Raw genomic sequence first — 16,604 nt, 5'->3', positions numbered from 1 at the left:
CTAAAACCTATACGACCTAGTTGTTCACTTGCCACAGGCGAGGCTGTCTTTTTGTTGTTTAGAAATTAAACCAGCATTGAAAATGATTCCCCACCAAATGTGCTAGTTCTACGAACTGTAAGTGCAAGCAAGTGGTTTACGCTGTATAAGTGTGTCTTCAAGACAAGTATGCTCATCACTGTTTGGTAAGCTGATTTTAGCCTCCTGATTTAAAAAAAAAAAAAAAAAAAAAAAAAGAAATTCAGTGTGCAAAAAGTATTAGTAAAGTCTTTGATCAAAATGTCTGACATGCAGTATAGTTTGAGGGGTACTTACAAGTATATGGATTGCCCCTGTTTCTATGTCCACTTCCTCCACCACACAATGAATTGATTATATCTCTGGGACTATGTGACAGGGATGGTTTTGTGGTGAAGTCAGGCCAGAAGCAGGAAGAAAAAGAATTGCAGTAGTGTAGGGCAGAAGAAGCGGCGTGCGCCATTTTATTTAACACAAAAAAAACACTGCTCACAAAGCCAAATAAAACAGGTATACAAAAACAAAATAACAAACACAAAATGCTTCATACATACGGCTTCGCCGCCATATTTATAAATACATATACAGCACCTATAGAAAGTGTACACCCCCTTGAACTTTTTTCACATTTTGTTGTGTCAGTGCCTCAGAGTTTCAGAGGATTTTTTTTTTCCACTTCTCTCACACCATACTCCACACTGTTAAGGGGAAAAAAAGTTTTTATTGAGTTATATATTAAAAATACAAAACTGAAAGATCATAATTGGATTTTGTAACCAATCGCCTTCACTTTGGTTATACTTGTAAGCACTTTATACAGCCTACTATATTGGTTTTAGTTCAATAACTATAACTTCTCCCATTTTAAGGAGCGTGAACAATCAACTCCAAACCATGTGCAGTTTAGCAACACTTTTCTGCTGTTTTGTTTCATGCATTTTCTGCTCTCTTTTGCCACTTGGTGACAGGACTAATGAAGTGCAGATGATTTAATGCAGTCAGAAAAAAGAGGTTTACAAAGCTGCCACATTTTTACGTCATCGCACTGTGATAGTATCGAAACCAGGTAAAGCTGGTCTTGGCTACCACTGTATATTATATCTACAAATTTGTAGAAAATGAATACAAAATAAAAACTGAAATAGCTGAAATACCCTGTGTCTTTCCGATGTTGGAGTCATGAACACTAACCTTAGCCAAGGTGAGAGAGGCCTGCAGATACCTGGATGTTGTTCTAGGGTTCTTTGTGACTTCCTGAATGATTTTACGCCTTGCTCTTGGAGAGATTTTGGTAGGACGGCCACTCCTGGGAAGATTCACTATTGTGCCAAACATTCTCTATTTGGACAATATGGTTCTGATTGTGGTTTGGTGGAGCACCAGAGCGTTAGAAATGGCTTTGTAACCGTTTCGAGGCTGATAGTCATCAACAATTTTTTTCCAGAGGTCTTCAGGAATTTCTTTTAATCGTGGCATGATGTGCCTCTAGAACCTGTGTGCTGACAACTTCACTCTGATGGTAAGGGCCAAAGTTAGTCAGATTTATGGTGGGCAGGGCTGGCCCAAATTACGCCTGATTGTTAACCAAAGTATTCAAACAGCTGACCCTAATTATCCCTTTAATTGGGTTGAGTTAACTAGGGGGCCAGTAACTTTTTCACACCTGAAGATTGCATGTTTGATTACCTTGTACGCCAAAAAAATGGAAGAAGCACCAAACTTTGGTGTCATTTTTTTTCTCAGAATCCCTCTATATTTACTACTACAACCCACAAAAAGATCTGACCAAATTCAATGTGAAATATGTGCAAAAATACAGAAAATCGGACAGGGGCAAATACTTTTTCACGGCACTATATAAAATGACAATTCAAAATTGTTCTGAAATGTACAGCTTTGTTACCCGTACACACACATAGTATTCCTCAATGTAACACATTACTCTGTTCATGTTAAAAAAAATTTCTAAGTAGATGAAGCTAGTCTAGTTTAGCATTACAGCAAATCATTTTGTGTTTTTTTTGTAGGCAGCAAGTAGGGAAGTTCCAGCAGCAACTAGTACACAAACTAGCAGTGGTAGTTTTAAGCAACAGACCACCATCTGGAAGGCAATGGAGAGAGGAAAGATGTATGATCCAAAGTCAAAAGAAGCACAACATTTAAACCATGCAGTGGCTGAGTTAATTTGCTTGGACTAGGTTCCTCTCTACACGGTCTCAAAAAGTGGTTTAAAAATATGTTGTCAAAGCTGAACTCCAACTAAGAGTTACCAAGCCAGAAATATTTTATGGAAACTGAAATTCCCAAGATGTACACACAAACCAAAGAAATCATACTTAAAATGATGAGTGGAAACACTGCTGCTAACTCATGTACTACTGACCTGTGGTCTAGCTGCAATCTGGATACCTACATGGCAGTAACAGTCCAGTACATTTTAGGTGATTGGGAGATTGGTTTGTGCTTAAATGTTTAAAAACCACACATCTGAATATCTGATTGAAACTTTTACTGAAGTTTTGTCTGAATGGAATTTGGACATTGCAAAAATATCAGCTGTTAATACTGACAATGCTAGTAATAACAAAAAGGCATTCGATTCAAATACCTGGATACCTTGCTTTGGGCACAATCTGGATCTTGCCATTCACAGGGCATTTGATTTAGATCAAAGTATCAGCAGCCCTTTCACGACTTTGTAAAACCATATCTGTTTTTACCAGGTCTTGCAAACGTAAAACTGCTCTCCTTAACAAACAAAATAAATTAGGTTTGTCGAAGCACCAGCTTATCAACTATCAACCTACAAGATGGAATTCCACATATGATATGGTCGAAAGGTTCATACTGAAGATCGAAAAAGCTGGCACTTGATGCCCAGGAGTTCTGACATCAGTATCTTGGAGACTTTAATGGGGGTCCTAAGTCCTATTTCTGACTTAACTGATGCTCTAGTGGAGAAAAGCAAACAACTATTTTTTTCTCTTCTCCCAGTTCTGTGGAAGATTTACACTTCACTTTCTGTTATTGACACAGACCGAAGTCTTGCCAAAGAAATGAAAGAAGCCATTGTGGCAGATCTGAAGAAGCACTATGAGAGTGACCCACTTCAAACAGTTCTCAACTGTGCACCATACTTGGATCCTCGTTTTAAGAACACATTTGTCCTGAACACAGAAAGGGTTAAGAGAGAGCTCTTAAGAGACATAAGAACATAAGAAAGTTTACAAACGAGAGGAGGCCATTCGGCCCATCTTGCTCGTTTGGTTGTTAGTAGCTTATTGATCCCAGAATCTCATCAAGCAGCTTCTTGAAGGATCCCAGGGTGTCAGCTTCAACAACATTACTGGGGAGTTGATTCCAGACCCTCACAATTCTCTGTGTAAAAAAGCGCCTCCTATTTTCTGTTCTGAATGCCCCTTTGTCTAATCTCCATTTGTGACCCCTGGTCCTTGTTTCTTTTTTCAGGCTGAAAAAGTCCCTGGGTCGACACTGTCAATACATTTTAGAATTTTGAATGCTTGAATTAGGTCGCCACGTAGTCTTCTTTGTTCAAGACTGAACAGATTCAATTCTTTTAGCCTGTCTGCATATGACATGCCTTTTAAGCCCGAAATAATTCTGGTCGCTCTTCTTTGCACTCTTTCTAGAGCAGCAATATCTTTTTTATAGCGAGGTGCATTGTACAGTTTTCACATTACTTCCCTTGATTTAAATTCAACACTTTTCACATTGTATCCGAGCATCCTGTTAGCCTTTTTTATAGCTTCCCCACATTGTCTAGATGAAGACATTTCTGAGTCAACAAAAACTCCTAGGTCTTTTTCATAGATTCCTTCTCCAATTTCAGTATCTCCCATATGATATTTATAATGTACATTTTTATTTCCTGCGTGCAGTACCTTACACTTTTCTCTATTAAATGTCATTTGCCATGTGTCTGCCCAGTTCTGAATCTTGTCTAGATCATTTTGAATGACCTTTGCTGCTGCAACAGTGTTTGCCACTCCTCCTATTTTTGTGTCGTCTGCAAATTTAACAAGTTTGCTTACTATACCAGAATCTAAATCATTAATGTAGATTAGGAATAGCAGAGGACCTAATACTGATCCCTGTGGTACACCACTGGTTACCACACTCCATTCTGAGGTTTCTCCTCTAATAAGTACTTTCTGTTTTCTACATGTTAACCACTCCCTAATCCATGTACATGCGTTTCCTTGAATCCTAACTGCGTTCAGTTTGAGAATTAATCTTTTGTGCGGGACTTTGTCAAAAGCTTTCTGGAAATCTAAATAAACCATGTCATATGCTTTGCAATTATCCATTATCGATGTTGCATCCTCAAAAAAATCAAGCAAGTTAGTTAGACACGATCTCCCTTTCCTAAAACCATGTTGACTGTCTCCCAGGACCCTGTTACCATATAGGTAATTTTCCATTTTGGATCTTATTATAGTTTCCATAAGTTTGCATATAATAGAAGTCAGGCTTACTGGTCTGTAGTTACCTGGTTCAGTTTTGTTTCCCTTTTTGTGGATCGGTATTACGTTATTTGAAAAGTCTAAATCAAGGCATGCCTCCCCTCTAGTCGGTGCCTTGACAAATTGTGTTAGGAAGCAGTCATTTGTCATTTCCACCATTTCAATTTCATCCTTCATGCTACCCACTGGGTTTTCCCATTTTATTTGGGGGAAGTTGAAATCCCCCATTAGTATGGCTTCTCCTTTGCTACACACATTTCTAATGTCATTGTGTAACAGATTATTTTGCTCACCATCTGAATCTGGCGGTCTATAGCATGCTCCTATTATTATGCCCTTTGAATTTTTGTCTGTTATTCTGACCCATATTGATTCGGTTTTATTTTCTTTGTCCAGGTTTAACACCTGGGCTTCAAGACTGTTTCTTATGTATAGCGCTACCCCTCCTCCTCTTCTGTCCTGCCTGTCTTTCCTATACAGTGTATACCCACAAATATTATATTCGTCCCCATCACTCTCAGACAATCAAGTTTCAGTAACACCTATCACATCATAGTTACCTGTTAGTGCAGTAGCTTCAAGTTCTAGAATTTTGTTTCTGATACTTCTACAATTAGATAAATACATTTTAATGGTTGTCTTACCTGCGTTGTTGTTCTTGTTTTGATGCGGTCTCCCTTCTGTTTTTTTGTTGATTTCTTCCCCCTTCCTTTCTAGTTTAAATGCTTCTGAACCTGCTTGAGGATCTTTTCTCCAAGTAGACTGGTTCCCTTGTTATTTAAGTGCAGTCCATCCTGTCTATACAGATAGTCCTTGTTGTAGAATGTGGTCCAATGATCAAGATAGGTGAAGCCTTCCCGTGTGCACCACATCATCAGCCATGCGTTTTGATTAATTATTTCCAGCTGTCCATATGGTCCTTTGCAAGGTGCCGGTAGTATACCAGAAAATACCACAGTTTTGGTTTTCTCTTTTAATTTCCTTCCTAGCTCTCTGAATTTGTTTTGCAGGGATTTTGGTCTGTCTCTTCCAATGTTGTTTGTACCGATGTGGACGACTACTACCGGGTCGTCTCCTGTTCGTTCTAGGAGCCTGTCCACGTTCTCAGTGATGTGCTTGACCGAGGCTCCCGGAAGGCAGCACACTGTTATAGTAAGGGGGTCCAAACTGCGAATTGAACTTGCTGTGTTTCTCAGTATGGAGTCCCCAACAATCATGACCTCCCTTCTTTTTGCTGTCTGGTCACCACTGTCAGTGGGGTCTTGGATGTTGTTCCTTTCATTCTCTTGTTGTTGGTTCTGCTCATCAAAATTCTGAAGTGACTCAAATTTGTTGGTTGTTTTGATTTCTGGTGGTTGTGTTTGACGAAGTTTCTTTTTTTCCCTGCTTCTGCCTACCTGAACCCAGCTGTTCTGACCTATCTCCTTGGTGACTTTCAGTCTGTTAGGGGTGATGCAGACTTCCATGAATTGTGGGTGTGCCAGTTCCTCAAGGTCCTGTTGCTGTCTCACTACTTCCAGCTCCATTTCTAGCATACTTACTAGTTTATGCAAATCCTGGATCGCGCGGCAATTTACGCACACCTGGTTTAGCTACGCTGGGTTTTCTCGGATTTCCCACATAAAGCGGGTGTCACAGATTACTGGCTTGAAGACCATGTTGAGGTTTTTTTTTTTCTGAAGTTGAGTTTCTTTTGCAGCCGTCAGCCTGCTTTCAAACTGCTTCTAAACTGCTCTGTACTTTTCCACGCCTGTACATCTCCCACTCGCTGTCCCTTCTGCTCTCTGTCGCTGGGAAGACTGCCTCGTTTAACTGTGTTGTTCTGCTGTGCTGTTGGCTCCTCTCCTCGCCCGTGTCTCAGAATGGCGCTGAATTTGAATCGGCTGTTCCGAGTTTCAGCTTGTCTATCAGAAAAACACACACGGCTGTTTGACTTTGAGCTGCTGCTATGTTTCCCCAATGTCCTCTGTTTTCTGATTTTAAAGCAATTCAAGATGCAATTTCTCCTTACTGCTTCTGAACTGCTCTGTACTTTTCCATGCCTGTACTTTTCCCACTCGCTATCGCTTCCACTCGCTGTCGCTGTCGCTTCCACTCACTGTCGCTGGGGTTCCACTCGCTGTCGCTGGGGTGCAAGCCACAGGTTACCCAAGTGCAAGAAGTGTCCTAGCTGAACCAGACAATAAGAAAAAGAAAAACATGACCGTAAGGATTTGCTTTCCAGCATATCCTCAAAAGAGGATGAGAAACCCTTCAGAAACAAGTCCTGCCAGCAGCACTGCAAGATTTGCTACAGAAACATTAGAAAATGAGCTTGCTTTCTATGAGAAATGTGAGGAAATAGAAGCTCACAAAATAAATTGGACCCAACTCATCTGACAGGTGCTCAATAAATGGACCGTTAAGGGTTAAACATTGAGACATAGTTCCGTGATCAGTCAGTATTTTTTGGGGAATCCCTACTCTTGCAATAATCTACTATTTTGCAATTGCCAATGCACTAGTAGATTTCGATGGTACTGCCGCTGGATATTTGGTTGTGTAGTATACCATTACAAAGATATGCATATATCCAGAGTCAGACTGGTGCAATGGGCCCCCTATGTCCATAGCAATGCGTTCAAAGGGGATATTAATCTGGGGCAGTGGGACCACAGGGCTGGGCAAACCCACCCCGGCTCTACTTGCTGGCATTCCGAGCATTCTGTCACATCGTGTCACCTCACCATACACTCCCCAGTAAAATCGAGCCAATATTCGTCCCTGAGTCTCTTTTGCTACCTAAGTGTCCCGAACAAAGGACAGCATGAGCCAACCACATGATCTCACTCCAAAAAGACTAGAGAATTAGTAATTGCTTTACAGTCTACCCTGTGCTCGTGGTCTGGGATACTCAGTAAATACTAGACTACAATGTGGTGATGTAGTGAAAGAACTAAGCTGACAAATGTTTTTTGATTCAAAAACACTTTATATACAAGAAAGGTATACCTCCAATACAATCATATAAGCACGAGATTTAAACTGACTTCGGACGAAACCTCAGTACAGCTCAGTGCGTACGTTTCTATCAGAAAGCACGGATATCCATGGAGTCAATTCGAAAGAGATGAAAAGACTGACAACACTTTACCATTTTGGGTATTTATACCTTTGTAAACAACTGTTGACTTCACTCCTATTTGTCTTAATGATAGGTGCTTCCAATCTGTCATTGCCCACTCCCTCTGCGGGGGGGGGGAATGGGGGTTGCATACCACGTTGTACCTAGCAGGGCGCATCCATCTTGTTTTTCAGTTCCCCTCCCCCATCTCGCACTAGCTGCTAATTTCCTGCCTTTTGCCGTTTAGCTCAGACGACCGTCTGTGACTTTGAGTCGTGTTAAGCTATGCAAAACTGCACGTAGCTGGTTTTGCCAAATGGTAAATGAAATAATTAAAAACTTACAGAATACTGTATAGAACCTTAATATAAAAGCATATTAAAGCAACTGAATTAGTAAGCACATTAAAACGACTATAAAAACACATTCACACAATTTAAATAATTATTAGAAAGAACTAAACTATAAAAGACACACATGCAATGTAAAACTTAAAATTAATAACATCATTAATACCTCATGCAGAAAGCCATCACTGCAGTGAGGATATGTGAATGGCCTGTTGCCGTTAACCTCCTTCCCTCTTGATAGACCGAACCTGCCCTCAGATGTTAGCCAGCATAGGATAATTTTTTTGTTCCCCATGCTAAGTCAACATCTTGATCCCAAACTTTCAGGATATCGAGTGGGCGTAGCATAGGCTCAGTAACCCGGCCCGCAAGTCACATTGGATCCCAGTCCCCTTCCCCTGGCATTTCTTAGACATGGAGGAGTCGCCTACCAAACCCCAACCTTATCAGAAACAAACTTTTTGAACTTGAAGCTATTGCACTAACAAGTAACTATGATGTGATAGGTGTTACAGAAACTTGGTTGTCCCCTGAGAGTGATGGAGACGAATATAATATTTGTGGGTATACACTGTATAGGAAAGACAGGCAGGACAGAAGAGGAGGAGGGGTAGCGCTGTACATAAGAAACAGTCTTGAAGCCCAGGTGTTAAACCTGGACAAAGAAAACAAAGCCGAATCAATATGGGTCAGAATAACGGACACAAATTCAAAGGGCATAATAATAGGAGCATGCTATAGACCGCCAGATTCAGACGGTGAGCAAAGTAATCTGTTATACAATGACATTAGAAATGTGTGTAGCAAAGGAGAAGCCATACTAATGGGAGATTTCAACTTCCCCCATATAAAATGGGAAAACCCGATGGGTAGCACGACGGATGAAATTGAAATGGTGGAAATGACAAATGACTGCTTCCTAACACAATTTGTCAAGGCACCAACTAGAGGGGAGGCATGCCTTGATTTAAACTTTTCAAATAACAAAGACAGAATAACTAAAACAGAGGTCGGAGAACCACTAGCAAACTCAGACCACAACATGGTCTCATTTGAAGTGTTTTTTAAAACCCCAAAAGTAATGACTAAAGCTAAGGTTTACAATTTTAGAAAAGCAAACTATGAAGGTATGAAACAGAGATTAACAGAAGTTGATTGGAGTAAAATAGAGAAAACATCCACAGAAAAAGGATGGTGGTTCTTCAAAAATGTAGTAATAAAAATATTCAGCAAAAAAAGGCACTTTATGGGGAAGCTATAAAGGCCAGATTAGAAATGAACATTGCTAAGGGAGCTAAAACCAATTCCAAAATGTTTTTCCAATATTACAACAGCAAGAGAACATTCAAAGAGGAGATTAAATGTTTAAGAGATACAAATGGCAAAATCATAGATGAAGAAAAAAAATAGCAAATATATTAAATGATTACTTTTCGCAAGTTTTTACAAAGGAAGATACTGACAACATGCCCCACATGTCATCCAGTTCCTATCCAGTTTTAAATAACTTTAGCATAACTGAGGCAGAAGTGTTAAAGGGACTAGGAGCTCTTAAAATAAACAAATCCCCTGGGCCGGATGAGATCCTCCCAGTAGTACTCAAAGAAATGAAAGAAGTAATTTACAAACCGCTAACCAAGATCATGCAGCAGTCTCCTGACACAGGGGTGGTACCGACAGACTGGAAAATTGCAAACGTAATACCGATCCACAAAAAGGGAAACAAAACTGAACGCTTTTCTGAAAGCTTTTGACAAAGTCCTGCACAAAAGATTAATTCTCAAACTGAACGCAGTTGGGATTCAAGGAAACGCATGTACATGGATTAGGGAGTGGTTAACATGTAGAAAACAGAAAGTACTTATTAGAGGAAAGACCTCAGAATTGAGTGTGGTAACCAGTGGTGATCAGTATTAGGTCCTCTGCTATTCCTAATCTACATTAATGATTTAGATTCTGGTATAATAAGCAAACTTGTTAAATTTGCAGACGACACAAAAGTAGGAGGAGTGGCAAACACTGTTGCAGCAGCAAAGGTCATTCAAAATGATCTAGACAAGATTCAGAACTGGGCAGACACATGGCAAATGACATTTAATAGAGAAAAGTGTAAGGTACTGCACGCAGGAAATAAAAATGTACATTATAAATATCATATGGGAGATACTGAAATTGGAGAAGGAATCTATGAAAAAGACCTAGGAGTTTTTGTTGACTCAGAAATGTCTTCATCTAGACAATGTGGGGAAGCTATAAAAAAGGCTAACAAGATGCTCGGATACATTGTGTTGAATTTAAATCAAGGGAAGTAATGTTAAAACTGTACAATGCACTAGTAAGACCTCATCTTGAATATTGTGTGCAGTTCTGGTCACCTCGCTATAAAAAGATATTGCTGCTCTAGAAAGAGTGCAAAGAAGAGCGACCAGAATTATTCCGGGCTTAAAAGGCATGTCATATGCAGACAGGCTAAAAGAATTGAATCGTTCAGTTTTGAACAAAGAAGACTACGCAGCGACCTAATTCAAGCATTCAAAATTCTAAAAGGTATTGACAGTGTCGACCCAAGGGACTTTTTCAGCCTGAAAAAAGAAACAAGGACCAGGGGTCACAAATGGAGATTAGACAAAGGGGCATTCAGAACAGAAAATAGGAGGTACTTTTTTACACAGAGAATTGTGAGGGTCTGGAATCAACTCCCCAGTAATGATGTTGAAGCTGACACCCTGGGATCCTTCAAGAAGCTGCTTGATGAGATTCTGGGATCAATAAGCTACCAACAGCCAAACGAGCAAGATGGGCCAAATGGCCTCCTCTCGTTTGTAAACTTTCTTATGTTCTTATCTCATTGATGCACCCTCTAATTTTTCCACTCTCTGGTACTTTTGTTTTCTTTGTACGGAACCAGGAGTGTTAAAAATCAGCGTGCAGTGGGAACATTTTGCCAATAACTTTCGCTTCTGCTCCCATGGTCTTGCCAGAGACTGGCTTTACCATTTTAGTTATTGCGATTTCAAAATGTGGCCAGTCTTGACCCAAAATAACCAGATACAGCAACCTTTTTGCAACAACCATCATTAAGTGGCTGGCGTGACGACCAATAATCACATCTAATTTTAGTTGGGGGGGGGGGGTAGTCTTTATCTCATTTGATACAGGAGATTATTACATACCCACGTGACCACCAAGGTACCCCTGGCATGAGAGCTTCCTCAATCGGGGTTTTCTCGCACCCAGAGTCCACTAATGCATGGGTGCTCACATTACATAAGAACATAAGAAGAAACCGTGCTTATTGGTTACAAATAAAAGCCCTTGTGCCACCTGCCGACAGATATTACAGCATACTTGTGTGGCTTCCTGAGCCTACTGCCTTTAAAGGCACCATACATAGTATACTGTGAAATGAATGGAATGATATTAGAACATTACCAACCTGTACATCAACAGTACAAGGTCCCTTCCAATCATTACCCCTGGACTTACCTATCGCTGGTGAAAAATATTGTGAGGCCGCACCACACTTCATTGCTGCTGGGCAATTCTGTGTGAGGGCCTCATGGCAACGATGACACACCAGGGGAAAGGATGACCACGGAACTTGGAGGGGGCCCCTGCTGTACACCAGCTGGTGGTCGACCTTGGCCTCTATTGTTGTGGAGCGAGGCCATCCATTGAGTGATGAGAATGTGCCGACCTAAGAGTGAAGGGTGTGTGTGGTTGAGGGTACCCCGGCCTTGGGCTCACCCTCCTGGGTCTGAGGGAGGTGACAGTGTTTGTGGTTATTGGGGCAGGCAGCACTGTGGACATGCCGTCCTCATAACCTTCTGCCAACAACATTCAGCGTGGCAGGGTGGTGTCTGCTGAGCCAGTTGTGACCTCCGGCCCCAGCCCCTGCAGGAACTGCTCAGTGGTGACCAGCTTGGTAACCTTTTCAGCTGTATGGGTGTCAGGGCAGAGCCACCGGGTCACCTGATCCACAAACTGCTGGGCCATCACTCTGGGTCTGACTCCTACGGGGCGTTGGTATTCTTGTTGGAGGGCCTTCTCCTTGGTGATATCCGGCCGCTATAGTATGGCCATCACCAGATCGTAGTCCATGGCATTTTCATGGGTTAAGGCGTGGTAGGCTCCCTGGGCTTTCCCAATCAAATTGGGCCCGAGCTAGGTAGCCCGACACTCCCGAGGCCATTGGGCTGCTGTCGTCTGCCTCTCAAACAACGTCAAGTAGGCCTCGGAATCATCCTTCGGTGACTTTTTCACCATTTTGTTCTTTGGTAGTGGCACTGCTGGTCCAGCTGCCAGTTACTTCCTCAGGGTGGCCGCCAGGAACATGTCGTTCGTCCTTTCCATCACTACTGCCAAGGTTTCATCATGCCTTCACGTCTGGGTCTCCATCATCGCTGTCAATACCTTTTTGGATCCATCCTAAAATCCTGTGTTCTGACACCAAGTGTGACAGGATGTGAGTGGTACAGTGCACAAAGGGATGGTCCAAACAATGCTTCTCTCCAAAAACATTAAATACAAATAATAAAGCCGCCCCTTTAGCAGCGATGGTATCAGGGGTGTACACGGTGTGTTTATAGTGGCAAACACAAAACAATCGCATTTAATTTCTAATGCCAATGCACGAAACCATTCTCTCCAAAAGTGGGGGTGGGGGTGGGAGTGGGCGTGCTGTATGTCGGTGCTGTGCATTGATGGTTGTGATCAGGGCTGAGTGCTGGTCCGTGGCTGCAATATTTTGTCTCCTCTCCACCTCTGCAACAAAACAGACAAAACGCTATGGTTTCTCCAATCCTTGACTGCCCAGTGGTTGATTGCAAAGGAGTGTTTTTTGCAGCTACGTGCTCCCCCTAATATGGTCACCTTCTGGTTTCTGCCTACCGTCAAGGCTGCCCATCTAGAAGGAAGCATACCACCAACCTTACACTGCGCTCTTACTGGTTGGGAGGGACATTTACAGTTGTAATTCCTTTGCTCTTTGTCACAAAGATATTTCACAATTTAAACTTTTATTAAGCAGAAAAATCGCGTTGTCACATAAGAGAATTTATTATTTTCTCTACAGTTTTTATAGGCCTACCACAAATGTTCCTAAATATTTAAATGCTTACCTGTAAAACAGTAAATGCCAAATAGTAGAATATTTCATTTTTTATTTCCACCTTTTTGGAGCCAAATAAAAACATAAATAAATGTTCAAATAACAACACGTGAAATGTCCCTGTTTGTACTGGTATCTCTAGCATACATATTGCCGATCTTCAGCTGGTGTCTTTTTCATCGAACTAAACCTGCTTAATGTAATGTAACAGGTAGTGTGTAAACAAGGCAAGTGTTTGCTGTATTTATATTTAAGTAAAAAAAACAGTATATTTGCATTATTCTTTCAGAAATGGGATCTTTCACAGGTAATCTCATTTAAAATCTTGCAAGCGGGGTCTCCACTAGAAATGTAAGTGTGCAGTCACTCGGTAGTTGGGGTGGGTTTATAGTATTCAGAATGAATCGATGATAGATACAAGTCAGGAAGGCGGGACATTGCCCAGCAGCACTGGGAAATGTATTTATTATTGTTTTTGTAGTAGGTTTTGTTTTTGTTAAAAGCTGTACCTGCCTCTACATTGCATCAGCCTGCTTCCTGAATGTTAGTTACTGTAGTTATTTAGCTTGCACCCTCAACACAGCATGCCATACTGCACCTAGCAGATGTGTCAGTCTGTTATAACATGTTTTCAATGTTGCATTATTGAGTTATTTCTTCAAATGCCAGTGCGTTATTTTAACAAGCATATTGTTTTATCCTTAACAGGACTAACCGTGGCAGATCTTGTGTTTCCCTGGTAAGCTGTGTTCATTCAGTTTCTTTTAAAATCTTCATAGCTTCTCGCAATTAGATTGTCTGTCTGAGTAATTAGAAGTGTCTACAGCACCCAAGTGAGACATTAAAGAGTAACTAGCAGGGTTCCGAACAATATAGCTTTGCACGTCTCCATGTGTTGCTACAACTGCTTAAATAGCTTACCTGTTATTACATCCTGACAACTTTTTACACTTACTACTTTAACACTAGAACCGCCCTGCGGGTCAATTTGGCCCATTTTGGATTTAAAATGTTGATTACTCTTCCGTTGTAAATTGTACGTGTATGTCTGTTTTTGACTTATCCTAATTATATGAATTAAATATCCTGATGGTGTTTGATAGCCAGAATCGCAACAATAATAGTTATAAACAGTAAGATAGTCTATTATTTTTGTAAATGCAGCAAACAAGACACACACCCCTCCTCCTAGCACACATGTTTTTAAATTTTTTTTTTTTATTCAAGCCTTTGTTTGTAGACTGACTACGAGACAGAGATTGCTATGACTGCAGATTTGTCAAGATGCAAACTCTGTGAAAGCCTAGTTGCTTATTTTTCAGTGTACCTGGGAGACAACAGTCCTTCATTTTATTTTACAAATGCAACTGGGAATATATCTGAAGGAAATATTTAATTTTGAAAGTAGTCATTTTGATTGGAATACAGTAAGATGCACTCAGATGCAGATGGCAAACTGAAATGACAGGTAGGATAACAACTTATGTGCCTAATATGAAACACATGTTAATATGTTCTATTTTTATATTACTATTAGAAAAAAAAAAAAAAATTGGTTTTACAGGTTTGTATGAACCAGTTTACACGTGTTGACACAATAGTGTTCAATGGAACTACGTCTGTGTTTACAGCACAGCTCCTGGATGATGCAGACAGTCAGCTGGCAGACTCGTACGCTCCTCCGTAGAGTACAATGCAGCCATCATACTGGAAGTAGTGTTAAATTTTCTTTTATATGTAGTATTAGAAACAATGTTTGGGTTTTATAGTTTTGTGTGTACATACACCTCTTTTACACCTGTACACGGGTATATGTACATACCCCTTTTTCTTTTGAAATGTGTATTTTATTATGTTTTTTCACTTGTAGTCATTTTAAAAGTAAAGCCCTTTGTTTAATTTTTCCATTTAAATACAGTGCTTCTGCGATGCAAATGTTAGATATGATGTTCAGGAATAAACCTTTTCAGTTGTGTCTGATAGTATTTCATTTTCATAACGAAGCAGTTTAAAAATGTATGGGTCAAAGTGACCCACGTGACGGTTCTAGGTAGTTAAAAAATCTGGCAGTTATAGTGTTAAAGTCTGTTTCAAAGATCTTTTCAAAATGGCTATTCTAGTACACTGATGTGTAAGGATTATTGCCCACAGTGTCAAACATGTAACACAACAATAATGATCCATGATGTGGTACGAACAGAAAAGCCCAAAGCACTTACCTTTTTATTTATTTATTTATTTATTTATTTTATTCGCCCTTCCTGCAGATTTAGAGCAGTCGTTCCCAACCTTTTTCAATGTAGGGACCACCTTAGTGTTTGGATTTTTCCCATGCTCCACTTGCCATGCATTTTTTCACAACGGCATTTTGAAACACATTTGTAGGACTTGTAGAAATAGGCATACGTGTAGAAAGTAAAGTATTTCTGTAATATACATTACTTAACGACATCCCTGGGCTTGAATCTTTGCTACCAGTTCATCAAGGAATATTGTCATTTTGCACATTGAAAGTTGCTGAAGGCAAAGTTGTTAAGTAAAAAAACAGGAAAAGTGTGTGTGTGTATGTGTGTGTGTGTGCATATATATATATATATATATATATATATATATATATATATATATATATATATATATATATATATATATATATATATATATATTTCATATTCTGAATGCTTTGTAGATAAATGCTGTCTCAGTTTTGCAAGTTGTTTGACAAAACCTCTTGACAAGTAATGCACTCAGATCTAGTGCATTTAAATACCAGTGCTGCCCCGCAACATTTCTAACGCAACTTATTGCACTCTCTGAGTCGCCAGCTTTGCTCGATGCATGTATAAAAAACACATCGGAATGCAAAGTGGGTGGGAAGCAATTGGAAAAGTTAAGAAATTATGGGAGGCTGTTTCCAGAAGTAGTGTTGAAGAATTTCCTTTTGGCACATAGTCTTGTGAGATATTAAACCTGGCTGAATAAACCCATATAATAACATGGAGCGGAAACTGATCATTCACACTACGGAACAGTTCCCAAGTCAGCAACAGCAACAAATATAGCCTCTTTTTGTTTCACATTAACTTCTATTACTATATGCAACTAACCTCTCTAAAAACATATGGCAACCTGGCAACACTAGCACATTTTATATGTTGAAAATGAAAAGTACTAAAACTGGTTTTAATGTGTGTTTTTTTTTGTCTTTAAACTTCATCATTGCAACCAAGTTAAGACTATTAAATCAGTGCATTACTTTTATGTGGAACGAAAAGGCTGGGACAGCCAGATTCCATTTTAGTTTTTTCCTGAGCAGTGAAAACAAGTAGTATAATCATCATAGATTAGAAAGATGTGCATTAATGCTGGTTTTAAAAAAAAAGTTGTAATTTTGACAATACAAATGTGGCTTCATCGTGTGTAACATTTAGAAAGCTGTTTCAGTTAATGGCGGCTCTCAAGGCGATGCTTGGTATTGCATCAAAGGGAGCTGTAATGTAGATTAATTTATGAACACACCCATAATAAACGAAAACAGATAA

General features: G+C 40.0%; 1 protein-coding gene across 4 annotated transcripts in view; it reads left to right on the top strand.

The window, feature by feature from the left end:
• Positions 1-16,604, top strand: part of hgsnat (heparan-alpha-glucosaminide N-acetyltransferase) — a 53,692-nt gene that overhangs the window by 16,737 nt on the left and 20,351 nt on the right. For 2 of the 4 annotated variants that reach the window (XM_041256986.1, XM_041256967.1), the window contains exons 9-10: positions 13,355-13,372; positions 13,774-13,804. The exons of 1 other annotated variant lie outside the window; for it this stretch is intronic. In XM_041256986.1, coding sequence (XP_041112920.1) covers positions 13,355-13,372; positions 13,774-13,804 — 49 coding nt within the window. The remainder of the gene's footprint in view (positions 1-13,354; positions 13,373-13,773; positions 13,805-16,604) is intronic. One more of the 4 variants, XM_041256976.1, reaches the window with a different exon arrangement.

Source organism: Polyodon spathula, chromosome 1, assembly GCF_017654505.1.
Source record: "Polyodon spathula isolate WHYD16114869_AA chromosome 1, ASM1765450v1, whole genome shotgun sequence".
Taxonomy (NCBI): Eukaryota; Metazoa; Chordata; class Actinopteri; order Acipenseriformes; family Polyodontidae; genus Polyodon; species Polyodon spathula.
The sequence above is the reverse complement of the archived record's forward strand: the minus strand, read 5'-3'. Positions and strand labels throughout refer to the sequence as shown.